We start from the raw sequence: 27,210 nt of genomic DNA, 5'->3' as shown, positions 1-27,210 counted from the left end.
GTGATATCACGTAAAGTAGTATGAGATGTACCATATTTTGATGGAATAATCATTCTGTCATTATAACAAGGGCTTAAATTTCAAAGTTACCGAAGTGAAGGACATATATCCAAAATATCATTCTTGTTATCGGGGACTCATTTACGTCACTATAATAGCAAGTAATGATATAGCCGTTAGTCAAACCGTTGACTTGACGGAAATTTTTTAACGTTACAGCTGGGAAAACAAAACAGTACTGCTACCTGGTGTCCAACTAATCTCATCTAATAAAAATATATTATTGTAACAATCAAAACTAACACAACATACTTACATACATACATATACATATAGATACAGAATAATATTACATACTCATATATTATGAGCTCCCCCCATTTTCTAAATAAATAAACCCTAAAATGAAAAGCACAAACTCGAAATCAAATTAAAAACCTTCTACCAATTCAAAGACTACAAGCTTAGATTTTCTGATACTCAAAAAAAGATAGTCTGGGAATTGGGTTTGATGAAAAGTGGGTGTTGATTGAATGAGTTGCAGAGCCTGCCTCTGTTAGTCATATGCTTTTTGTTTGTCTTTGTTGTGCCGTGTTATCTTTGCAGCTTCTGTTTTTAATATTTTTTTATATTTGAGTTTATTTCTTAATTTGCATTTTTAAATCAATATACAGTGTTTTTTTTAAAAAGTTCATTTTCAAGTTACGGGATTTCAAAAGCTAAATACTATTGTATATCAGGTCTTTTTTTTGTTTCTTTTTAATTTTCAATATTTTTTATAAATTAAAAGGGAATGATTGAGAGATACAATTTTTAATAAAATTATTAAGAAAAAATGTGAATTTAAAATTTGAAATCTTGATTGATTTTTAAAATTTATTTTTAAATTTTCAATAAATTTAAATAGAGAAGAAGATTTTACAAGTTTTTCATTTGATGTAAAATTTAAGCCTTTTAGAAACATAAAAAGAAGATTTCTTTTAAAAAAATAGGTAACTGATTTGTTCATTTAAAAAAAGAAACTTTTTAATTTTAAAATATTATATCTTTTTTTAACGAAATTAAAATGTAAGATTTTGATTTCTAATAGTTAAACTTGATTTGAATTTAAAAATATTTGAAACGATCTACTACACCGATCTACTACACCACCAGCTGTAACTTGGGGAGGACCTTTCACATGTAATCTACCTTTCCACCTGTCGCTTCTGTTAAAATCAACCCTCTTTTCGTCAAGTCAATGAGGGGAATTAACGGGAGTATCATTACTATCAACTAGATTGAATGAGTTTTTTAATATATGTCATTCACTTGAGTGACTACTTTGAGATTTAAGCCTTATAACAAGTGTGGAAATAAAAAACGGAATACTTAAACCCTTCTAAGGTCTTCTCTAACTTCTCCAGCTTCTTGGAAACTGCTTTAGAATGTTCTTTGTCACGATTTGACCGTAATTGAGTTGGGATCGACTATGGGCTAAAGAATATTATTGGGCCACAGAGTAGTGGGTCAGTGTCACACGGCAATAGCAAAGCCCACTAGAATGGTCTGAGCTGAATCAAGTTTACTTGTTATGTTTTAGTATATATAGCTCTGTTGTTCTCATTTGTGGATTATGAAATGAATGAATGAATTTATCTTTGTTTTTCCTGCACTTCCTTTTACAGTATTTCATTTTCATGTTCTATAGCTTAATTTACTTGTTTTAGCTGTCTAGTTCATGACAAATGGTATCAGAGCCTCCGATTTCTCGGACATGGCTTACACGGTTCCTTTCCCTTCCTACTCTTCAAACCTCTTTCAAAACCCTTATTTTTACTCTTCTTACCAGTATACACCACCGCCAACACCTCCATATATTTACCATCCACCTCAGACACCACCAGATCATACACCACCGATCTATTATCCATCTCATAGCTCCAATTTCTATAATACACCACCACCACCTGTCTACCATCATTTTCAACCACCGCCCACAGCTCCAACACCTTCCACTACTTCAACACCTCCTGATCTATATCTATATTATGACCTCAATCTTTATCAACATCCAGAACATACTCAACAATTTCAGTGTGGGCTTATCTTTGAACAACAACCGGAAGTAATTGTGACTCAGGCATTCGAAGAAAGTCTCGATCCACCGGTGTCTGATCCCAATGTTACGAATGATAATTATCATCCAATGGAACTCGTTGAAATGCTTGAGAAGATGGGGGAGAGACTTGCAAATTCGTCAAGGATACTTAACGAGTTGTCCTCAAAGCTGGTAAGTCCGCCTTCTCATTTTGCAATTGTTGATAGGCCGGATAATATGGGTTTAGTAGAGGGAACAGTGGATTGTGCAAGTGAGAATTTAGACCATTTAAATTTTTCACAATTTGATATATCTGCTCCCCACATGTTTGATGAAAGTCCTGACAAGGAATATGTTTCAACTGAGAAACATTTTTGCACTGCTAAACACACAGAGGAAACATTAGCGAAAAATTTGAAGTACGACCATGGAGTGTTTGACGTGAGTTCTGGAAGAGACGTAAATGATGTGAAGAAAAAAAATCTATGATAGGAGTGAGGATTTAAACAAGTCACAATCGATACAACCTGCAAAGTCATCCCTTAAAATGTTTGATGATAGTCCTAAGAGAGTGAAAATAGATAAAACTTGGTTATCATCTTCTATTGTCTTGCCTGTTGTGATGTGCGAAAAGAATATAAAAATATATTCTCAACAACTTATCAAGTTTGATAAGGTTCTGATTTAAAATTTTTAAGAAGATGAACATGGTAAGCATTGTAGGAAAAGGAGTTATAAGAAAAAGAGTGAAGTTCGGTATGATGGAAACAAAAGGGCTGATTTTGTTAAAAATTTTAGACTGCAATTATTTCAGCCTTCTAAAGGGATGGTACATAGCGTAATAGAAATTGTTGAATTCCCTTATTTGGATATGGTTGCTTGGGTAACAAAATTGTATAAGTTGGTAAGCACATATGGTAATGTAAGAGTGTGTGAATTGTTTTTGAATAAGTTAATCTTTAGTTTAGTGGTTTGGAATGGGGATGGTGATAAAACGTTTATTAAGCTACACGAGGACGAGTATGGTAAGGTTCAGGTTTTAGGTGAAAGTAGTAAAAACATATGGGGTTTGAAATTGCTCAACAATGGTAATGGTTTGGTGAATGTTGACGAGGTCAGTGTGATATGGAGCTATTATTTGGAGCGTGATAACTTAGGGGCTTATATTTCAGTAACTCAGTATCCCTCTATATTTGGTCCAACCAACATGTTTACGCATCCAATCCCCTCAATTGTGAGTACATCAGCAAGAGAAGCTTCTACATCTGTACCTAATTTATTTAACTATACTTCAATTGCACCATGTGCCTCTAAATTTACATCTGTACCTAATTTATATACAGTACTTCTGTTACAACACCAGTCACTGCATCTGTTCCTTGTAATTTCCCTCAAAGTATATCAACACTTAATGCTGTATCCTCTTCTAGATGTATGGCCGAGACACCGCCTGTAGTTCCTCACATGTTAGTTAAAGGTCCAAAAACTGCGCCAGTGAGATATGGGATTTCCAGTATACCTATCAAGCACTCGGCAGAAGAAAAACAACATCAATTACTGAAGACAAACTGGAATCGCAAAGATGATGGTCTAGTGGTGTCATCTTCCTCTGATGCTCAAGGGACTACTACCACATCCAGGAAGAAGGCGTCGCTTGTGTCGAAGCACAACTTAGGGGTTTTGGTTTCGGGTCCCTGTGAAGAGTGGAATCTAAGAATTGACCTCGAGAATATCTTTTATATTAAGCATAAAGCTATTCATGTGTATGAGAATGGTGAAGTCTCTGTGCCGTTTTCTAAACCTCTCGGGGATGGTTCTATGCAAAATAAAGTTGGAATTCCTGGTGAAACCTTTGCTTCTGAACACAGCCTGAAATCCAGTCCTGTTAATGGTAATTATTCCTTTGGAAGGGAAGTTTCTTCAGATGCTTCTTTGTTGCCAAAGCTCAAAGACAGTGATTACTTAATTCAACCGCCAATCGAGAAGCTGGCAATAACAGAGAGCTTTGATCCGGGTTTCTGCAGCCATGTGAAGGACTTCGTTGTCGGGCATCAATATTATGGGCGCATTAAGTTCTTGGGAGAGACAGACGTGCAGCATCTTGATGTCAACTCACACATTGTGTTTAGAAATCGCAAGGTAATAATTCCTATGGATGAGAATAAGAAACCACCATTTGGGCAAGGCTTGAACAAGGCAGCAAAGATTTACAAGTACAGAAAAAAGCTGATAAAGAAAGCAGCAGAACATGGTGCTGAGGTTGACGGTCCTGGTGGGACATTAGACAACTTTGAAGTTCTTAATTTAAATATTGAAGTTAGTTGGATTTTGAAGACCTACAAATACAGTTTGTCAAAACAAAGCTCTGAAATGGATAAGAACTTTTTTAATATAAAGGAGGTGTGTAAGAGATCTAGTTTAGAATGGGCTATTGCTTACAATGCTGATTTTTGTATTGCAATTCCCAGTTATGAAGCACGTAAGATGCAAGAGTTTTTACTGCAGTGTGTTGCCCTATTGTCACTTGATATAAGGAGAAATGTGGTGATTATCTTGATCCTCATAAACACAATCTTTCCCACCCAAAAGAGACATGTTCTATCTTACTATGATCTACCAAAGACCATGGTACATGTTTTAAAATGCGAACGAACAAGGATTAAGGATCATAATCAGATTGGCTTGTCTGAGCTCTCTGGAAGCCCATTTGCTGCTAAGAAAATAGTTCCTTCATGGCAATGACTAGTCTTTGATCCAGGAGCTTTGATTGCTAGAGAGGTTTTACAAATTGGACTCATCCTTGAGGACAAGGATGTCTTTAAGAGGGGGTATTTGTCACGATTTGACAGTAATCGAGTTGGGGTCGACTATGGGCTAAAGAATATTATTGGGCCACAGAGTATTGGGTCAGTATCACACGGCAATAGCAAAGCCCACTAGAATGGTCTGAGCTGAATCAAGTTTACTTGTTATGTTTTAGTATATATAGCTCTGTTGTTCTCATTTGTGGATTATGAAATGAATGGATGAATTTATCTTTTATTTTTCCTGCACTTCCTTTTACAGTATTTCATTTTCATGTTTTATAGCTTAATTTACTTGTTTTAGCTGTCTAGTTCATGACATTCTTGTACCAACGCTGCTAATTGTTTGTTGCAGAAGTCTCCGCTACTTCTTTTCTTTCCTACATTTTGTGTCTTTACACTTTGAAAACAACCAAGGGCGGTAAGGTAGCAAGACTAAATTTCCTTCCGCAACCCTTGTATATGGCCTGTCAGTCATCAGAGAAACTTGAATACGGTGTTTGAAAATTTGAAGGAACTAGAATTGTATATTGGGTATTCAAGTAAGAAACTCGAAGAAACTAAATTTCCTTCCCCCAGCCTTGTAGATTGATTTGATGATAAGATCCTTTCCTATATATAATCGATTTTTTACTAAGGGTCTTGTTGTGTCACGCTATTAACCAATACACTGTCTCCTAACAATCCAACGACCAGGATTTTTTTTTAAAAATACCCCTTCCGCATTTTTTTTACGCGGACCCCTGCCTTTCTTTGCTTATTTTACGCGGAACATCTTTCCCTTCCGCGGATAATAATAACGGAAGGACTGTACTTGCAATTTATAACCCTAAAACGATCACACTTTCCTTTTTGTGCAACATTTGTCAAATTGGAGAGGAAATATGGGGGAATTCTTGGTTTTTTTCATCTTTACTCACTAATTACATTTGGTAAGTTCAATTTCTTGCTTTTTCCTTGTTATAATTATGGATAAGATATTTGCTAGGTTTGAAGGTAGAAAAGCTTTGAAAAAAAGTGATAATGTTGTCAATAGTGAGGTTGTTGATATTAGTGGTACTTTCTTACGTAATGATAATGTCAATTATGTTAACCTTGTTGATGATTGTGATGAAGATATTTTTGTTAGTGAACATAGATTTAAAAATGAAGATTTGCATGAAAATAATGAGTTTATGCATGATAGTAGTGAGACTAGGGATAAGAGTGTTGTTGGTGAAGAAGATATTGTAATTTCTTTCTTGAGTCAAAATTTCCCTAATTTGGTAGCCGCCGAAAATGTAATTAGGGCCTACGCTTTGAAAAACAGGTTTGCAATTAAAATCCAAAATACACAAAGGCGTGTGGACAAAATAATATATGCCCGTACTTATGTTTGTAAATTAGTTGGACAAAACCGCGATAAAGAACCCGTAGAGGATGAAGAAGTTTTGATAGGAAGTGTCGGTAGTGAGAAGAAGAAAAGGCGTGGAGATAAACTTCCTAGAAGTAATTATAAATTTAGGATTTATGTGATTAATAGGCGAAATACAAGGCATTGGGAGATAACATCCTTGGAGTTAAATCAAAATCACGATGTTGTGTCACCTTCTAAGATGAGTTTGATTAAAAGGGAGCGACATGTAACTATAACGACTCGTGTATTTTTGAATTATTTAAATATGTGATTATAGAAATTATTAAATAGATAAAATATGTGTGATTTATGGTGTACCGAGTTGTCCGCGTGATTAATTACGGAGTCGTATTGAATTATTTTCAATTTCAAAGGTGAATTTAGTGCAAATTTAATTGCATAAATATTTGGAATATCTTTAAAATTGTTTTATGGTTCTATAATTACAATAATTATTTTTGGGATTTTATAAAATTTAGAAATCAATATTTCATCAATTATGTAACCCTGTGTGATTTTCTGATTATATTTACTTGTAAAATCTGTATTTAACTCCAGAATTCTTCAAAAATTATGAAACTCATATTTATTTAAGTTTGCAATATTTCGAGAATTTTAAAATTATTTTGGGAATTTTCGGTATTAATTTCACCCGCGCGTTGATTCGTTTATTTGTTAAAAGCGGGTATAAATTGTGTTTCAAAAATTGTTCTAAAATTTCGAAATACATGTTTTATAAACTTCGGGATATTTGTAATATTTTAAAAGTATTTTTGTAATTTTCTGAATTTGTTTTAAGTGCCGCCCGGTTCGTTAATTGTGAAATCCGGGTACGATTTGTGTTTCAAACATGCTTTAAAAATTATGAAAATTTTATTTTAATAACTTTAAATTATTTGTGATATTTTAAGCCTATTTTTATAATTTTATGAAATTTTTTTATGCGCAACTTGGTTCGGTTAATTGTAAAAAGTCAAGACAGAATCAGGCTTGCGGACTAAAACGGGATACGCGTTGCACTCCTGGCCAATTAGTCGATACGTGGCAGTCTTTGGGCAGCTCTGTTGCTACCTGTTGCTTTTAAAAAAAACAACAAAAACAAAACAAAACAAAGAAATAATAACACAAAGATACAGGGGAGATAGACTCAAACGGGGGGGGGGGCTCAATCCCAGTAATTCTCATCTTTCTCCCTCTTTATTTTCGGTTCTGTTGCTCTCCCTGTTCGCTCCCGTTGTGTTCCTATTTTCTGGTTTCTTTTTCGGCGAGTTATGCCACCGTCGGAATCCCGTTTCTCCGGCTTCTTTCTGGTGATGCTTTGGCTCGATTTCTGCTGCTTGGTATATACTTATGTATACGCAAGTTCATATATGTATGCTGTGTGTATATGGTATTTGCTGTGGTGTGAATTCCGGCCTGGGCTACCTTCGGCCCATTTTTATTTCCCTTTTTCCGGTCTGCTATGTTCCCGATTGCATAGTTGACTGGCCTGTTAATTTGTGCGTATAATAAATTGGGACTTCTGAATATTTTTGCAGGAATAATTTGAATTATTATCGTGAAATAAAAATTTTGTGTGGATATTAGTATCTGTTAATCGGTGAAATTTTGTGTGGAAACTTGAAATTTATCGGGTACCGACGAATTTTTGCCGCCGTCGGCAATGAGCCTCGGCGAGCCGACGGTGGACAGTGATGAATTTATTCTGAGTTTTAATTTTCATAAAATAAATAAAATAAGTCGTGTAATTAGTTTCGTATGGGAATGGTTGTGGAATTGTGAAAATTGGATTTGTGTTATTGACGTCGATGATGTTTCGAGGGGTAGTCCGATAAACAAAGGGGACGCTGTCCGATTTCCGGGAAATCGAACTACGGAAATACGGGAGCGTATCCGAGGATTATCGGGACGTCGAGAGAGTATAAGTAAATACATATATGTATGTTTTATACAAAACCTGATTGTATGTTGTAATGAACCGTTTTGCCAAAACTAATAACCCTAATTTTATACAATGACGAGTATACGTATTTTCTGAAAATAAACACCGAATTGAGTTTGAGGACGTGAACCCTAACTGACGCCTGTATTGCAATAATGTATGTCTTACGAGTTGAGTTTTGTTAAAGCATGGGTAGATTGTTAGCGAGGATATGTCAAGCATAATTGAATGTCTAAATTAGGATATTTCGACCTTATAGGTTCTAGTCGGAATACCCGAGAATCGGCATTAGACGAAAGATAGTTGGTGGTCAGTTGAAAAGCTTTGTAAGGTTCCAATCGAAGGATTTAAGTGTTGAGGTCGAATCCAGAGTGATCTAGTGGATAGACAATAAAGCCTGAGCGGCAGAGTCGGCTCAGAGTTGATCAGTATTAGTTGTAAAGCCCTGTAAGGCAAGTACATCTAAACTTTTTTTTCGAGATATAATGCAAATATTTCTAAGTTCTCCCATGACATATTGTTAAGTATTCAAAATAACTCTGTTTTATGTTGAAAGTACTTTGAATCCTTCAGCCTTGAACCTGAGACACATCATTTGATCTTTGAGCCGTAAGCCTTATTCTTTGTGATTGCTGATTTACCAGATACTAAACCACACAAACACGATACTGCTCCACAAATACATATCCATCATATACCAAACAGTGGAACATAATTGTTTAAACATACATAAACTTTTATAATCAACCATACCTTGTGACATCAAAGTACTAAAACCTTGTAAAAACACTGTTCATCTAACACCCGATTATCCTACAGGCTGGAGGACATTTCTTTTATATACTTTGACATACCGTTTTTGGTACCCATGAATTTTCACCATGCTCTTATACAAATGTTTTATTGTTCTTGATTATGATCCGGTTTTATTGAATTATATTGTTTATCATATTGAACTGCTTTAGAATTGGATAGTTTTCTTTATGTGGACCAGATTCGTGGTCAGACCATATCAATGGTAAAGTTAGGCCAACGTGTGCCTTAGATCCAGTAGTTAGAGCAGTGCTGTGTGCTTTGCTCGGGGTTAGTTCGTGACTGATCAGCAGCCTAACCTTGGTTTTAAAAACTTAAAATGAATATCCAATTCTAATGATTGTTTAACAAGAAACTTGATTTCTTTGAATCATCTCATTTGATCATTGTTTAGCCTTTGTTATTGTTATTGTGACTTGCTGAGCTAGTTAGCTACTCTTGCGAATCTTTTTATATATTTTACAGTTAAACAGGATGTGGATGATAGTGAAGTTCCTCAGTCCAAAGTGCGAGCTAGTATTCCAGTTTGAGTTGGATCGAGCTAGCAGAAGCTTCATATAGTAATGGGGTAATAGGATTGTAAGAATAATTTCATTATCAGTTGTAAGTTAAATTAGTTGGGATTTGGTACATTGTAATAAAAGTTAAGGTTGTGGCTTGGTTTCATACTTTAACCTATTGCGATCCGTGGTTATGTGAAGCAGGGTCATTGCAAATAATATTTCTTATACAGGTTTATATATTGTGTAAGTGTTGGGGACCCCAAACTTCTGACCCGGGTTTGGAGGGCGCCACAGGTTGGTATCAGAGCTACAGGTTATAAGTTACTGAAACAAGCCTAGATTGTTGAGATTGGGTAGAGGGTTTGGATTAGGAATAGGAAATACAAAGATAAGACGTTGTGAGGTTGAGTGCGATTGTATAATAGGTCTCCGGCACGGTTCGTATTGCGATTCGGGATTCTTAACTTGCGACGTGATTTCCAGACAACGACAATGGCAGATCCTGATTTCCCTGCATCATCTGATCGTTTGGAGCTTTTCGTTCGAGGATCGTCATCTTCTCTCAGATTTGATTTGCACCTTGTTCCTCCATCAATATTAATGGCACTACCTTCTGTTATGACAGTTGCACCTCTTCAAGTTATTCTACGCTATTCTACTACCTCTTGATATGAGACTACCTATTTAAGAACCTCCATCTGTTTATTCTTGTTTTAATGTACATTCGGCTGTGAGTGTATCTTTTTAGTTTACCCTACATCATGTTCTATACCCTCAGTTTAAAACTTGTCTTATGAAGTAATAGTACCTACTAGGATGGATTCGAGAGCTGCTGGTAAATGTTGAGTATTGGAGATATAAATAAAGGTGAGAAGAAGTTTAGAAAGAAGATTCACGTGTTTTGAGGGATAGCTGCTACCAGATTAAATGAAGCCATTAGTGATTAGGCCACCCATGGCTAGCTTGAGGAATAAATTAGATGAGTTTTGAAAGAGCGTTAGAAAAGATGATGGATCTGGAGCTTTCTCGAAGTTAGATAATGGTGTTATGACGATATGATATATTTATAGTAACAAGGTAATGTGATATTAGCCGACTTGTTGACTATTGGATAGTCTGTTCCACTTAACGATTGCAAAGTTGTTAACGGGAGTATTACCAGTATGGAAGCCTTGATGTGAAGCCACGAATAAGATAATATGCAACGACAGTTGAAGTTTTCATCGGTTAAAGAAGGTAATAGACCCAATGAAGGAGAGGAGATAAATGGAAGTGAATGGACCTTTGTGTGATCGTTTCTTTAACTTGGTATCTTGTTATAAGAAGGACAACAACCAACTTATATAGTAAGGACAACCAGATTTGTGATTTTCAAAAATTTTAAACAAGTTTTCGAAAAAGATATTTCCTTACAAAATTTCTAAAAGCCTTTTTGGAATAAAATAAGTTTTAAACCTTGGTTGTCAAGTTACTACTTGAGTTTCTTGTTTGTTAAAAGACCCGGATTACCTAGAATGATACTTATTTTAGACCCAGTATTGTTAATTCAGAGAATTAAGTGATCCGCGATTATGAAGAAGTTGATTATTCCTAACGGTAAGGTGAAATGTTGTTTGACAAGGTTAATAACAGAATCCATGTACGGAGCAATTATTCATCCAGTTGCAGAGACCATTAAAGTTTAAAGAATTCATTGATTTAAAAAGAGCCTGGGCGTGATCGAAGGAGATTAGGAAGATTTCCAAACTTTTCTAAAAGAAGAATATTATTAATAAAAAGGATCGTTATGTTGAATGATTCGTGGTTATTCTAAATAAAAAAAAGAGGAAACTCGAAGTTATTTGGTAGGAACGCCATTATGATTGAATTGTTAAAATATTATACGTGTAGGTGCTATGTTAAAGGTGCAAGACTTAGCAAGTAAGAATCTACCATAATGCTTAATTTGCAAAGACATTTTAGTGTACCTTCTAAAGTTGTTATATGACGCAATTGGGATATGATCGAACAAGCTCGAAAGATGAATACAAGTGAAATGTGGATGGTGACCAATGGTATCGTTCTTTTCTTCAATATTACAGCGTATATTCCTTTTTTATTCCTAAATAAGTATGAACTTCTTTTCTTAAATAAACTCCTTGCTATGATATCAAAAAGGAGGATATTGCATTCCTTTCAAATTTAATTGTTTCCCTCAAGTTTTGCTTTCTAATTGGGACAAACAGTGTTATGGTGAAACACTTTGTCAGAATGACGAAGAGTCGGGTGGGACGCCACCTAATCATGTGCTGTATGCCATATGGTATGAAAGACTGGCCATCTTAAGTACCAATGTGGTTGTCTCATTCACATCCAAAACATTATTTCTTCTTTCTTTTCAACTTCAAGTGTATTGAATTATGAATCCTTTTAGTTATTTCGTTATACCGTCGTTCTTTGTAAAAAAATTTCAAGTAAAAAAAAAATCAACGTATTACGAACCAAGCGGGCAAACTTCCATCTACCTCTCACGCATGGAAAGAAAACAAGGGCATATGGCGAGAATTGCAAATTACTAGCCCAGTCAGGGATGCACTAGGAGTCGAAGGAATCTATTCCAATAAGGAATACGTCTCCAAGAACGAGAGTTTGCGAGCTGTTTGTAAAATATGTTATTCAGAATACGGACATGATGACATGGATAATTATGGTGAATATCTTATGCGTTAAAGTATTGAGAGATGTGGAAGCAACTTGATTGTTTATTTCCCCCCAAGGTATTGTTGATAAGATGATCTATCCCGTTGAATTGATAAGATTATGACTAAAGGACTAGCAAATTTAAGAACGTGTATTTGTTAAATAAATAAGTACTAATGGTGGAATTGAGATTTCTGGCAATAAGTTGTGAAGAATTGATATAATTTGAGATAAGAGGATTTGACATTATTCTAAGGAATGGATTAACTATTTAAGCGGGATACCCAGATAGACCGACAGGATGAAAAGATAATTCTGAAGACGCCAAATGAGAATGTGATAAGGTCCAGAAGATGAAGGAAGGTAAAGGATTTGTTAATGATGATTTAAGCCAAGAAGTTACGATAATCAAAAGGTAAGCACTATGGTGATTATGAATAGAAGTCAGGAGTAAATAGAATTTGAAGGTTTTATAGTAATTAATGAATTTTAAGATATGTTTCCAGACGAATTACCAACATTTCCTCCAGATAGAGAAATTGAGTTCATGGTTGACTTAGCATCTGAAATGAAACAAGTGTCCAAGGCCCTGTACAAAATAGCGCCAGTCAAAATGAAGGAGTTAGCAAAGTAGGTGCAAGAAATGCTAGAAGAAGAAGCGATTAGACCTAGTATACCCCATAAGGTGCACCGGTATTAAGTGTTAATAAGAAGGATGGAAGTATGAGATTATGCGTCGACTAGCGAAAGCTCAACAAGTTTACTATCAAGAGCAAGTATCTGTTACCTCGACCCAATGATTTGTTTGATCAAACGAAAGAAGCAAAGTACTATTATAAGATTGATTTAAGACTTGGTATTTCACCAATTGAAGACTAAAACTATGGATATATCAAAGATAATTTTCAGAACTAATTATTGTTCTCATATTATCATTTGCATTAACCAATATACCAGTAATATTTGAACTGGATGGACAGAACCTTTAAGGAATATCTGGATAAGCTGTAGTTGTGATACTTAAAGTCAACGGAGGACCATGCAAAGCATTTAATGATAACTGGGAAGTTAGGGAAGAAAGAAGTTGTATGAAATATAGTTCTTTGCATAAATAGTCAGTGTGGAGAAGATCAAAAGAGATTCAGCAGAAATTAAAGTTACTATGAATGAAAAGAGACTAGGAACACCAATAAAAGTAAGAAGTTTTATTATGGGCCGGTTACTATCGGAAATTTGTGCAAGATTTCTTGAAAGTTGCAATATCTTGGACGAAGCTAACCAGGAAAAGCAAGAAGTTTATATGAAGTAGAGAAGGGTGAAGAAAGTTTTACGGAGTTAAATGAAAGAATGATTACAGCACCTGCTTTATCATTTTGAAAGTATCAAGGAGATTTGGTAGTTTATAGTGATGCTTCTCATAAGGGAATAGGATGTGTGTTGATGCAGCACAATAAAGTTATTGTATATGCACCCAGACAACCGAAACCTTATGAGCAAAAGTATCCTACTCACAATTGGGACTAACAATAGTAATATTTGTTTTGAAAGATTGGGAAACATGATATGTATGGGGAAAAGTATAAGATCTATGCGGACCATAAAAGTTTGAAGTATGTACTCACGAGGAAAAGCAAATGTAGAGGCAGGCGATAAGCAAAAAGGAGAGAATGAACGTAGAAACTGTACCAGAAGAATTATCTATGGAATTTTAGAAGTTGGAGTTGGAAGTCAGACAAATAATTTCAAGGAAACAAGGATGGGTAGTATGACCTTTCAGTCAGAATTGCAAAGAAAAGATAAGGAGATATCAAGGGAAGATAATGGATCACGATGTTAATAGTTAGTAAGAGGAAGATTATGCACCTAGAAGAACAATCACGATATTCCTAGATTTTCTTCTAGAACTTGGATGCTATAAGTAAAGGAATTAAGAAATGATATCCTACAGGGAATTCACAATATACAGTATTTAATCTATTGAAGAGATGCCAAGATATATGGAAATTTAACGAAATATAATAATAACGAGGTATAAAAAGGGAATTTCAAAATAGATTGGGAAGTGTTGGACATGTCAAAGAATTAAGGTGAAGTATCGGAGGCCTAGTGAACAAGGCAGACCAAGGAGTGGTTTTACAAGAAGCGAATCATAAAATGTACCAGTGATGTTGTTGAAGAAAATGAATGAAATTATGAGATTATGTGCTGATTAGTGGGAGTTCAATAAAACAATGACTAAGAATAAATGACCCCTATAAAGAATTGATTACTTACGAGACCTAATTCAAGAAGTGTGTTATGTCTCGGGAATTAACTTAAGATCTGACTTGAGAACATATTAGAGATTACGATTAAAGTGAGTCAAGAGCATTGCAAACTCTGGTGATATTATGGGAAATAACAAGTGTATCAGGTGACTATAAGGAATTAAGGATCATGTTGTATAAGGAGTACTCAGATAAGTGAATTGTATTTATTGATAACATCTTCAGCTATTCAGGGAAACTATACGTTGAGTCTTCAGGAATGAAATTTTGACTAAGGTTAAAAAAAGATTATGTGTTAATCCATTAACAACTACCTAAACAAAACTGTATGGTAACAGATGCCTTATGCTAACAGAAAGGATTGAATGTAATTAAGACCACCGAGGAGTTAATAAACAAATTGGAAGGAGTGGAATCTGAAGTTCAAATACTTAAAGGTGATAATACGTGAATCTATGAGATTACTTTTCAGTCTTAATTGATGGAAAAAAAAGAGTAAGAGATGTTTAAATGTTTGGAAACCAAGTTGAAAAATTGAGCACCGTCTATCATCCTTAAACGAAGGGTCAAAGTGAGGAAGCAATTCAGGAAAAATAAGATATGTTGAGAGGTGGAGTTTTGAGGAAAACTGGAATGATCATTTACCATCAATGTCAGCCTTAGAATGCCACTTTACTAAGCCTTATATGGACACAAGAGTAGGTCCCCACTTTATTGTAATAAAATGGAAGAAAGGAAGTTGTCAAATTTTAAGTTGATTCAGCACACCAAGGGCATAGGGATATTGATTGAAGCAGCTCGGAGTAGACAAAGAAAGAAGGTGAAATTGTATCGAGAGAGAATATGAGTATAAAAATAGAACCAGTAGTGTTAGTACAAGTTTCATCTTGTAAGGGACTGGATAAGTCTGAGTAGAGGGGACAAGGTAAGTGCTAAAACTTGTAGACCATTCAAGGTATTGATAAATATAGATAAAGTTGTTCATGAATTGATATTACCGTTATAGCAGTATGTACATATAATGTATTCTACGTGTCAATGTTAAGGCAATAAGTATCATATTCAAATTAAGTGATTGATTGAGAACCAATGGGCTCTTGTCCAAGTTTGTTCTGCATATAGTGATCGATCCAAATTTTTGGACCGTTAAAGGCGAGTCCTTGGAAATGAGTGTATATCTATAGTGAAGACGGTTGAAATCCTCGAGTAGAAAAGTCTACTAGGAAATTAGAGTTAGATATTCTTGACAAATATCCTCACTTGTTTAGTTAGACCAGATTCTGAGGTCAGAATCTTTTTAAGGGGGGAAGGATATAACGACTCGTGTATTTTTGAATTATTTAAATATGTGATTATAGAAATTATTAAATGGATAAAATATGTGTGATTTATGGCGTACCGAGTTGTCCGCGTGATTAATTATGGAGTCGTATTGAATTATTTTCAATTTCAAAGGTGAATTTAGTGCAAATTTAATTTCATAAATATTTGGAATATCTTTAAAATTGTCTTATAGTTCTATAATTATAATAATTATTTTTGGGATTTTATAAAATTTAGAAATCAATATTTCATCAATCATGTAACTCTGTGTGATTTTCTGATTATATTTACTTGTAAAATCTGTATTTAACTCCATAATTCTTCAAAAATTATGAAACTCATATTTATTCAAGTTTGCAATATTCCGCGAATTTTAAAATTATTTTGGAAATTTTTGGGATTAATTTCACCCGCGCGTTGATTCGTTTATTTGTTAAAAGCGGGTATAAATTATGTTTCAAAAATTGTTCTAAAATTTCAAAATTCATGTTTTATAAACTTCGGGATATTTTTAATATTTTAAAACTATTTTCGTAATTTTCTGAATTTGTTTTAAGTGCCGCCCGGTTCATTAATTATGAAATCTGGGTACGATTTGTGTTTCAAACATGCTTTAAAAATTATGAAAATTTTATTTTAGTAACTTTGAATTATTTGTGATATTTTAAGACTATTTTTGTAATTTTATGAAATTGTTTTATGCGCAACTTGGTTCGATTAATTGTAAAAAGTCAAGACAGAATCAGGCTTGCGGACTGAAACGGGACATGCGTTGCACTCCTGGCCAATTAGTCGATACGTGGCAGTCTTTGGGCAGCTCTGTTGCTACCTGTTGCTTTTAAAAAAAACAACAAAAACAAAACAAAAAAACAATAACACAAAGATACAGGGGAGATAGACTAAACTGGGGGGGGTGGCTCAATCCCAGTAATTCTCATCTTTCTCCCTCTTTATTTTCGGTTCTGTTGCTCACCCTGTTCACTCCCGTTGTGTTCCTATTTTCTGGTTTCTTTTCCGGCGAGTTATGCCACCGCCGGAATCCCGTTTCTCCGGCTTCTTTCTGGTTTTGGCTCGATTTCTGCTGCTTGGTATATACTTATATACACGCAAGTTAATATATGTATGCTGTGTGTATATGGTATTTGCTGTGGTGTGAATTCCGGTCTGGGCTACCTCTGGCCCATTTTTATTTCCCTTTTTCCGGTCTGCTATGTTCCCGATTGCATAGTTGATTGGCCTGTTAATTTGTGCGTATAATAAATTGGAACTTCTGAATATTTTTGCAGGAATAATTTGAATGATTATCGTGAAATAAAAATTTTGTGAGGATATTAGTATCTGTTAATTGGTGAAATTTCGTGTGGAAACCTGAAATTTATCGGGTACCGACGAATTTTTGCCGCCGTCGGCGATGAGCCTCGGCAAGCCGACGGTGGACAGTGATGAATTTATTCTGAGTCCTAATTTTCATAAAATAAATAAAATAAGTCGTGTAATTAGTTTCGTATAGGAATGGTTGTGGAATTGTGAAAATTGGATTTGTGTTATTGACGTCGATGATGTTTCGACGGGTAGTCCGATAAATAAAGGGGACGCTGTCCGATTTCCGGGAAATCGAACTACGGAAATATAGGAGCGTATCTGAGGATTACCAGGACGTCGAGCGAGTATAAGTAAATACATATATGTATATTTTATACAAAACCTAATTGTATGTTGTAATGAACCGTTTTGCCAAAACTAATAACCCTAATTTCATACAATGACGAGTATACGTATTTTCTGAAAATGAACACCGAATTGAGTTTGAGGACGTGAACCCTAACTGACGCCTGTATTGCAATAATGTATGTCTTACGAGTTGAGTTTTGTTAACGCATGGGTAGATTGTTAGCGAGGATATGTCAAGCATAATCGAATGTCTAAATTAGGATATTTCGACCTTGTAGGTTCTAGTCAGAATGCCCGAGAATCGGCATTGGACGAAAGATAGTTGGTGGTCAGTTGAAAAGCTCAGTAAGGTTCCAATCAAAGGATTTAAGTATTGAGGTCGAATCCAGAGTGATCTAGTGGATAGACAATAAAGCCTGAGCGGCAGAGTCGGCTCAGAGTTGATCAGTATTAGTTGTAAAGCCCTGTAAGGCAAGTACATCTAAACTTTTTTTTCGAGATATAATGCAAATATTTCTAAGTTCTCCCATGACATATTGTTAAGTATTCAAAATAACTCTGTTTTATGTTGAAAGTACTTTGAATCCTTCAGCCTTGAACCTGAGCCACATCATTTGATCTTTGAGCCGTAAGCCTTATTCTTTGTGAACCATTTCTTGCTGATTTACCAGATACTAAACCACACAAACACGATACTGCTCCACAAATACATATCCATCATATACCAAACACTGGAACAAAATTGTTTAAACATACAGAAACTTTTATAATCAACCATACCTTGTGACATCAAAGTACTAAAACCTTGTAAAAACACTGTTCATCTAACACCCGATTATCCTACAGGCTGGAGGACATTTCTTTTATATACTTTGACATACCCTTTTTGGTACCCATGAATTTTCACCATGCTCTTATACAAATGTTTTATTGTTCTTGATTATGATCCGGTTTTATTGAATTATATTGTTTATCATATTGAACTGCTTTAGAATTGGATAGTTTTCTTTGTGTGGACCAGATTCGTGGTCAGACCATATCTATGGTCAAGTTAGGCCAATATGTGCCTTGGATCCAGTAGTTAGAGCAGTGCTGTGTGCTTTGCTCGGGGTTAGTGCGTGACTGATCAGCAGCCTAACCTTGGTTTTAAAAATTTAAAATGAATATCCAATTCTACTGATTGTTTAACAAGAAACTTGATTCCTTTGAATCATCTCGTTTGATCATTGTTTAGCCTTTGTTATTGTTATAGTGACTTGCTGAGCTAGTTAGCTCACACTTGCGAATCTTTTTATATATTTTACAGTTAAAAAGGATGTGGATGATAGTGAAGTTCCTCAGTCCAAAGTGCGAGCTAGTATTCCAGTTTGAGTTGGATCGAGCTAGCATAAGCTTCATATAGTAATGGGGTAATACGATTGTAAGAATAATTTCATTATCAGTTGTAAGTTAAATTAGTTGGGATTTGGTACGTTGTAATAAAAGTTAAGGTTGTGGCTTGTTTTCATACTTTAACCTGTTGCGATTCGTGGTTATGTGAAGCAGGGTCATTGCAAATAATATTTCTTATACAGGTTTATATATTGTGTAAGTGTTGGGGACCCCAAACTTCTGACCCGGGTTTGGAGGGCGCCACAGTAACCGCCACCCAAAAGAATTTAATTAAGAGTTTCCATGTTTCGGGTATTACGCCAAGACAACAAATGAATATATATGGAAAAATGCACGGAGGAGAGAAGCAGGTAGGATTTCATGCCCAACACTTGAGAAATGTCGTGCATGATTTTAGAAAAGATAATTTGGGTGTGAATGATGCTGCAAGCGGGATTGGATTTGTTACATAGGTTAGAAGAGGAAAGTGGAAGAATTTTTTTTATTTGGACTCTAATTGATGAAGAAGGAAGATTGAAGTGTCTTTTATGGGTTGACCCCCGGTCATTGTTGGCCTACATAAATTTTGGTGATGTGGTTGCATTCGATACAACATATCGAAAAAATAGGTATGCTATGTCGTTTGTGCCCTTCACTGGGGTGAATCATCACTATCAATCGGTTCTCTTTGGATTTGCACTAATGTGTGATGAATTGAAGACTACATTTGAGTGGGTTTTGGGTACTTGGTTAGAGGTCGTTGAATGAAAAGCACCTTTGGCTATTATCACCAATCAAGATCAAGCGATGGCGGGGGCAATTCAATCTCAACTACAGAAAGAAAGAGATAATGCCTTTTATGTTAGAGATGAATTGCTGAAAATGAATAAATCTCTAAAAACTGAGTTAAAAAAGGAGAGAGAGATTATCAGGACTTGAACTAACTCTGGTAGAGCAACTCAGGATATACTAAGTAGTGGAAACTAGAAAGAGGGATTAGGTTATGGAGATGAGAAAAATGAAAAAGGAACTGAACAAGTTAAGCCAATTATTGTTAAACAAACTACTAAGACAAAGGTAAATCCTGTTAAATTTGTTGCTAAAACTGTAAATTCTGATTCTGAAAAGATGAAAGATATTGAGACAGAAGTGATAGTAGAGTCAACTTCTGACAAATTAGAACAGGATAAACCAACTAAAGTTAACATAGGCTTAATGAAAAAGAAGCAGCTTAAACATAAGCTGAAAGAAATTACCAGTGTGAACAAGGTAAATGAAGCTAGGAAAAATAGGAATGGAAAGGAAGGTGTGAATAAAAGCAACAATTATATGCCTGTTCCTAATGCTCCTAAAAAAAGTTATAACTGTGGAAACTCTAACCATCTTACTTCTTTTTACATGAAAAATAAGATTATAAACTCTTTACCTCCTAAGTCAGGAGTTAAGAGTCAGTCTGTTAGGTTTAAGCCACAAAATCCTTGTTTTCGTTGTGGTAGTATATGACATTCCATTTATACTCGTAAGGAATATCATAGTTTGTACTATGATTATTATCAGATAAAACCTTCTTTGAAGAAAGTTGCTTTAATTCCTTCTAGTGTAAAGTATGATGCAAAGTCTGATACTGTTAAATCTGATAAGAAAAATGTTAGCATAAACTCTGATGTTAAATCCGCTGCAAATGTTAACAAACTTAATAAGGCCAAAGGATCCAAGCAAGTCTGGGTCCTTAAAACTAACCATTAGTGGTCTTTGTGATTGCAGGGCAAAAGGAAGAACATCCTAGTTATGGATAGTGGATGTTCAGGACATATGACTAGAAATAAAGACCTGCTATCATACTTTATGGAGAAAGCTGGCTCAGGAGTTTCTTATGGAGATGGAAACATTGGAAAAACTCTGGGATATGGCAAGATCCATCTTGGGAATGTCATCATTGAATCAGTAGCTCTAGTATTAGGACTTGAACACAATCTGTTGAGTATAAGTCAAATCTTTGACAGAGGTTATCATGTAGATTTCTTTGAAGAACACTGTGAAGTTATAAGTAATTTTACAGGCAAAGTGGTTCTGAAAGGTTACAGGCAGGGTAACATTTATGAAGCCAGACTTTCAACAAGTACTGATGGTTCTGCTATCTGTCTGTTGAGTAGAGCATCAATTGAAGAAAGCTGGAATTGGCACAAAAAACTCTCTCATTTAAATTTCAACAATATAAATGAGCTTGTAAAGAAAGATCTTGTGAGAAGACTGCCAAAAACAGTATTTGCTCCTGATGGCCTTTGTGATTCATGTCAGAAGGCAAAACAAAGAAAATCTTTTTTCAAGAGCAAAACTGAGTCATCAATTCTTGAGCCTTATCACCTACTGCATGTTGATCTATTTGGTCCAGTCAATGTCATGTCTATTGCAAAGAAGAAATATGCTATGGTTATAGTGGATGAGTTCATAAGGTACACTTGGGTGTACTTCTTGCACAAGAACAATGAAACTGCATTTACTCTAACTGATCATGTCAGACAGCTGGATAAGTTGGTCAAAGATTCTGTTAAAATAATAAGGAGTGATAATGGCACTGAGTTCAAGAATTCGATTATGGAAGAGTTCTGCAAAAAGTATGAAATCAAGCAGGAATTTTCTGCACCTGGAACTCCACAGCAAAATGGAGTTGTGGAAAGAAAAAACAGGACTCTGATTGAAGCTGCACGAACTATGCTTGATGAAGCAAAGCTGCCAACCTATTTTTGGGTTGAAGTTGTGCAGACTGCTTGTTTTACACAAAATGCTACACTCATAAACAAGCATGGAAAAACACCATATGAAATGGTGAAGAAAAATAAGCCAAATATGAAATACTTTCATGTATTTGTTTGTAAGTGTTTTGTTCTTAAGACTCATCCTGAATAGCTGTCAAAATTTAATCTAAAAGCTGATGAAGGAATCTTTGTTGGATATCCACTTTCCACAAAAGCCTTCAGAGTCTACAATTTAAGAACAAGGGTTGTCATGTAATCTATCAATGTCTCTTTTGATGATAAGAAGATTACTGGACTTGAAGATTTTGATGATCATGATCAGCTGAGATTTGAGAATGAAGATTTAAACTCTGATTCTGGAAATTTTGATGACTTAAATCCTGATCCTGTAAGTTCTGCTGGATTAAGTTCTGATGTCATTGAAACTATGGTAACAACTCCAAAGGAAAATGCACCTATCCAAGGGGAGCAAGCTTAAGATCCTACCATATTTAAAGACTCTCAAGAAACATTAGAACCTGTCACTGTCTCTTCAAGTTCTGATTCATCTAATTCTGATGAGCCAAGTATTGATAATTCTGGAAGCTCTGATTCTTCAACTCCTGAAAAATCAAACTCAAATTCTGAAGTCTCAGAGAACATAACTACAGGGGGAGCATCAGAAAATGCTGATGGAGACATCATGGATCATGAGGGAAGATCCAGTTCTAGAAGTCAACTTCAATCTGCAAGGAATTGGACTAAAGCACACACACCTGATTTAATCATTGGAGATCCTGAAGCAGGTGTCAGAACTAGAACTGCAACTTCAAATGAATGTCTCTATCATTCTTTTCTATCTCAGACTGAACCAAAGAAAGTGGAAGAAGCTCTTCAAGATGCTGATTGGGTGCAAACAATACAGGAAGAGTTAAATGAATTTGAAAGAAAAAAAGTCTGGACCCTAGTGCCAAGACCAAAGAATAGATTTGTTGTAGGCACAAAATGGGTATTCAGAAATAAAACTGATAGTGATGGCATAATTACAAGGAATAAAGCAAGACTGGTTGCTAAAGGCTACTCTCAACAAGAGGGTATTGATTATGATGAAACATTTGCACCAGTTGCTAGATTAGAAGCCATAAGGATCTTTTTGGCTTATGCTGCTCACAAGAAGTTTAAAGTCTTTCAAATGGATGTGAAAAGTGCTTTTCTCAATGGAGAATTGGAAGAAAAGGTATATGTTGAACAACCTCCAGGCTTTGTAGATCCTAAATTTCCCAATCATGTCTACAGGCTTGACAAAGCACTTTATGGCCTTAATCAAGCTCCAAGAGCATGGTATGAGACTTTAGCTCAATTTCTTCTGGAAAGTACATTTCACAGAGGCACAATTGACAAGACTTTATTCTACCTCAACCATGGAAAAGACTTACTTTTGGTACAGATATATGTTGATGATATCATATTTGGTTCTATAAATTCCAAACTTTGTGAGAAGTTTGCAAAGCTAATGCAATCAAAATATCAAATGAGTATGATAAGAGAACTCAGCTATTTTTTGGGCCTTCAAGTCAAGAAAAATGAAGAAAGCACTTTTATCTGTCAATCTAAGTACACCAGAAATTTACTGAAGAAATTTGAAATGCAAGATTGTTCAACTGCATCCACTCTCATGGCCACTGCAACCAAGTTAGATAAGGATACTGGTAAATTAGTAGATATTACTAACTACAGAGGTATGATTGGCTCCTTACTCTATCTAACTGCAAGTAGACCTGATATCATGTATGCTACCTGTCTTTGTGCAAATTTTCAGGCTGATTTAAAAGAACCTCACTTAATAGTTGTGAAAAGAATTTTCAATTACCTTAAGGGTACAGCTGATCTAGGATTGTGGTTTCCTAGGGAATCAGATTTTAAACTAATTGGTTGCTCAGATACAGATTTTGCAGGATGCAAAATAGACAGGAAAAACACTAGTGGAAGCTGCCAATTTCTTGGAGGCAGATTGGTTTCTTGGTTTAGCAAGAAACAGAAGTCAATTTCCACATCAACTGCAGAAGCAGAATATATTGCTACAGGAAGCTGTTGTGCATAGATTCTTTGGATGAAGAATCAGTTACTGGATTATGGGTTAGAATTTTCTAAAATCCCTATTTACTGTGATAATCAAAGTGCAATTGCTATGACAGGTAATCCAGTTCAACACTCGATGACAAAGCACATTAGCATTACGTACCATTTTATAAGGGAACATGTAGATGAAGGTACAGTGGAATTGCATTTTGTTCCAACAGATCAACAGCTAGCATATATCTTCACAAAACCCTTATGTGAAGCTACTTTTATAAGATTGGTAAATGAACTTGGAATGGTTTCAGGTTCTTTCTCTAAATATGCCTAGTTTTTGTTCTCAAGCATCAGACTTTATGATCAGTGTTTACAGATTATATTATCTATATGTAATCTGTGCTTAATTTGAAAATTTATTAAATGCTGATTGTTATCTGATATGGATCTATATACTCTGATAAGTGTTTTGAATGATCTGTGACTATTCAATCCAATGAGGATAACTGTGCTAGATGCTGACCTAGTAGTCTTTAACATACTAGAAATCCCATGTTTGAATTAGTTGTTTATGTGGAAACTCATTAACACAAGCAGATTCTGATATTGAGCTTAGTCAAGTTTACTTTGTGTATCTTATTACTAAGTCACAAACTAGATTCTTGTTTCTTATATGTCAAATTCTGATGTCAGTAAATCTTAAGAATGAACTAAGTGCTGATAAGCCTCACTTATCAAAAGAAAAGAAAAGAAAATAAAAGAATAAAAGTCAGGTACTCCTTTGAGATCTAGAGTAAATATGTGGAAGGGAAGACCCAAGTGCATTGCTGGTATTAAGTAATATACATTAGAAAAACAAAAAAAATTTCTTGGTGACTTTTCACATTCTATGATTACTGGAGAAATACTCTGATAACAACATAAATTCTGATAAGCAGTCGTGACTCACTTACACTGAGAAGCCACTGTAAAAAGGAATTTCAAAAGATGCATAAAATAAGCACAAACATTTGAGGTGGACTCTTGCATAAATTTGTTCTATATTAGACATCATGACTGATGACAGATTTTAAGTATTTTTCTCAGTTATGCCTTATTTCTAAGATGTACTGAAGTTTATCAGACTTTAATCTTTATCTGATATTTTGCTGAATGCACACACTTTCACTCCATATGAATGATGAAAATTATTGTGGTGATTAAGTTGTTGTTGACAAACAGTTAAGTGTCATTTGCATAAATTCTGAGGACAAGTTTTGATGGAAGTTCTGATGATTAAACTCTGAAGAAAACAAGTTAGTATTTGTATGAAGAATTAAAGAAAAAGATATTCACTTTTTGAGTTCAGAAGCCATGTTCTGATGACTGTTAACATCTGATATAAGTTAAGTTCTGATATTAAATCCTGATGGAATCCTTGATGCTTACGTGACATTATTCTTTACTTGACTTATTTGTGGTAAAATCTGAAATAGTCATATTTAAATCAGAATATATTTGGGTAAGATAAAAATAGTCATAATCATTTTGGGTTAGTGGTAAACGTGTATGTCTTGAAAAACTGTATGTGCACAGTAATTGTTAATTATTTCCCGTGCCCGTTAACTCCTGCTTTAACCTTTTACTGACTGTTATTATTACACATCGGTCTAGGGAGATGAGACATCATTATTTTTACTCTCAATAGTTAAACAGTCCTCGCGTCCCTTGGTCTTCCACTGGCTATTTAAACCGATTACTCATCAAAGCCAAAATCATCTTTCATTTTCTCACAAACTCACTCTCTTTTTATTTTCATTAAAAAAATGGTTCGTTTCAACTTGTTCATGAACTATGAAACCTTCAATATAGAGTTGAGTTGTGATGACTGGCAATAGGAGTGGCATGTCACCGCCATTCCTGAAGAGCTCTGGAACTCAGTTCCACAAGAGGTTCACACAGACCTCTTGTTCTTTTCGATGGACTACCACCTCCATCTTGATCGTTTGGAAGAGGAAAGGAGAGAAGCTCTCCGTCAGCAAGAATGGATCATCCGTCTTACAGTGCTCTTCGTCAGCAGCAGAAGGAACTAGTCGTTAGGCTTCTTAGACTAGGACTAAGGCTGTTGATGTTAAGAATCTTAGAATAGGACTATCTTGTAATTTTTGCATGTCATTGATAAATTTCATGAAATGTACTCATCGGATATATTAATGAAATTTCCTTTAATTGCAAGATTTGGTCTTTGTTTCTCAAATTATATGATTGTGCATGTTTTATTTGTAATTTGTTAATCTTTACTTCATCGATTTTTAACTTTATCCCGTGATGAATGTTTTGATTCAATTTTTGATGATTTGAGGAAATAATTGAAGTACGGGTTCATGTATCTCAACATGTGATAAATGAAGCTTAGAATGTTACTTCTCAGAAAGAAACAGCAGCTCAAAGTTCTAATACTTTGAAAAGAAAGAAATCTGTAAGTTTTGTTGCTACTGAAACAACTCCTTCATGGCAAGGAGATTGAAGAAAATGAAGGCTAGGATGTATTTGGCCAAGGCTCCATCAGAAGATACTGAAGAAGCTGAGGAAGGGGATCAGGAATCTCTGATCTCACAAGAACCAATTATCATTGAAGTCCTTCCAGCTCAAGCCAAAGACACTGCTAATGATACAGTTGTTACCCATCCTGTCTCTCCCATTAAAGCTACAGATGATGCTAAAGAACAAACTGAAAATTCTGAAATAGATATTCATAATTTGAATATACCTGAAGTTCTTTATCTGGAAGCTCCATCTACATCAAAGACACCATCTCTGGAGATAAATTCCGATCCTCAGAATTTAGATGATGATATTCCTGAATCTCCAGTTGCATCACACACTGTTGAGCTATCAGAACAGCATGAGTCTTCCTCAAGTTCCGATGACAGTGTTTCTGCTGAGCATCCAGTTCCTATTCTGGGCAAGGAAGAATTGGTGAAGAAATTTGTTGAAAAGGAATCACCTATTCCTTGGGAGGATACTCACAAAGGTGTTGAGTGGACCAAGAAGTGGAATAAATCAGATTTTATTCCATGTTCTAAAGTTCTGACATAGCATATTACAAAAGCTGATGAGTTGCTCACAAATGCTGATTTCAAGACACAACTCAAGATCACAGCTCTGTATACAAAACATCTTCAAGGTCTACATACTTCTACTCATGAAAAGGTTGATACACATAGAGAACAAGCTGATAAGCTCGATCTACAACTCAAGCTTGACAAGAACAAGTATATCTGCTCTTTTCAGAGTTTCCCTGGTCATCACCTTTATCATCCTTTTTCTTCAGTTCAGATATGCCACTGGACTTGAAAACTTCTCAAGATCTGATAAAACTAGTGTGCAAAATGGTTCAAGTAACTGATGATAATCTTGTTGAAGATGAAACTGTTCAAATTTTGAAAAGAAGAAAGATAACTGAAGAATCTAAAACAACCTCTGACATTGCTCAAGTTGTTGTTCAGAAGAAAGGATAGCAAGGTACAGAATAAACAGTAAATTCTGATCAAGCTATCAAGAGATCAACTAC

General features: G+C 35.1%; 1 protein-coding gene across 2 annotated transcripts; it reads left to right on the top strand.

The window, feature by feature from the left end:
• The first annotated feature begins 1,387 nt into the window (after positions 1 to 1,387).
• On the top strand, positions 1,388 to 5,133 carry LOC141666454 (nuclear pore complex protein NUP98A-like). Of its 2 annotated transcripts, none has more exons than XM_074472471.1 (2): positions 1,388 to 3,314; positions 3,511 to 5,133. In XM_074472471.1, exon 2 carries the CDS (start codon positions 3,515 to 3,517, stop codon positions 4,820 to 4,822), a length of 1,308 nt encoding a protein of 435 aa, XP_074328572.1. In that variant the 5' UTR covers positions 1,388 to 3,314; positions 3,511 to 3,514; the 3' UTR covers positions 4,823 to 5,133. The 2 variants fall into 2 exon arrangements, with proteins under 2 accessions (XP_074328572.1, XP_074328573.1); XM_074472472.1 differs by having other exon boundaries at positions 1,389 to 2,272.
• Positions 5,134 to 27,210: the final 22,077 nt, after the last annotated feature.

The sequence above is a fragment of the Apium graveolens genome, chromosome 6 (genome assembly GCF_009905375.1).
Source record: "Apium graveolens cultivar Ventura chromosome 6, ASM990537v1, whole genome shotgun sequence".
In the NCBI taxonomy this organism is placed as follows: Eukaryota; Viridiplantae; Streptophyta; class Magnoliopsida; order Apiales; family Apiaceae; genus Apium; species Apium graveolens.
Note: the sequence above shows the minus strand (reverse complement) of the source record. Positions and strands in the feature narration are given on the sequence as shown.

Excerpts from the sequence above, each read along its gene's own strand:
- LOC141666454 (XM_074472471.1), top strand. The coding sequence starts at position 3,515 with ATGGCCGAGACACCGCCTGTAGTTCCTCACATGTTAGTTAAAGGTCCA.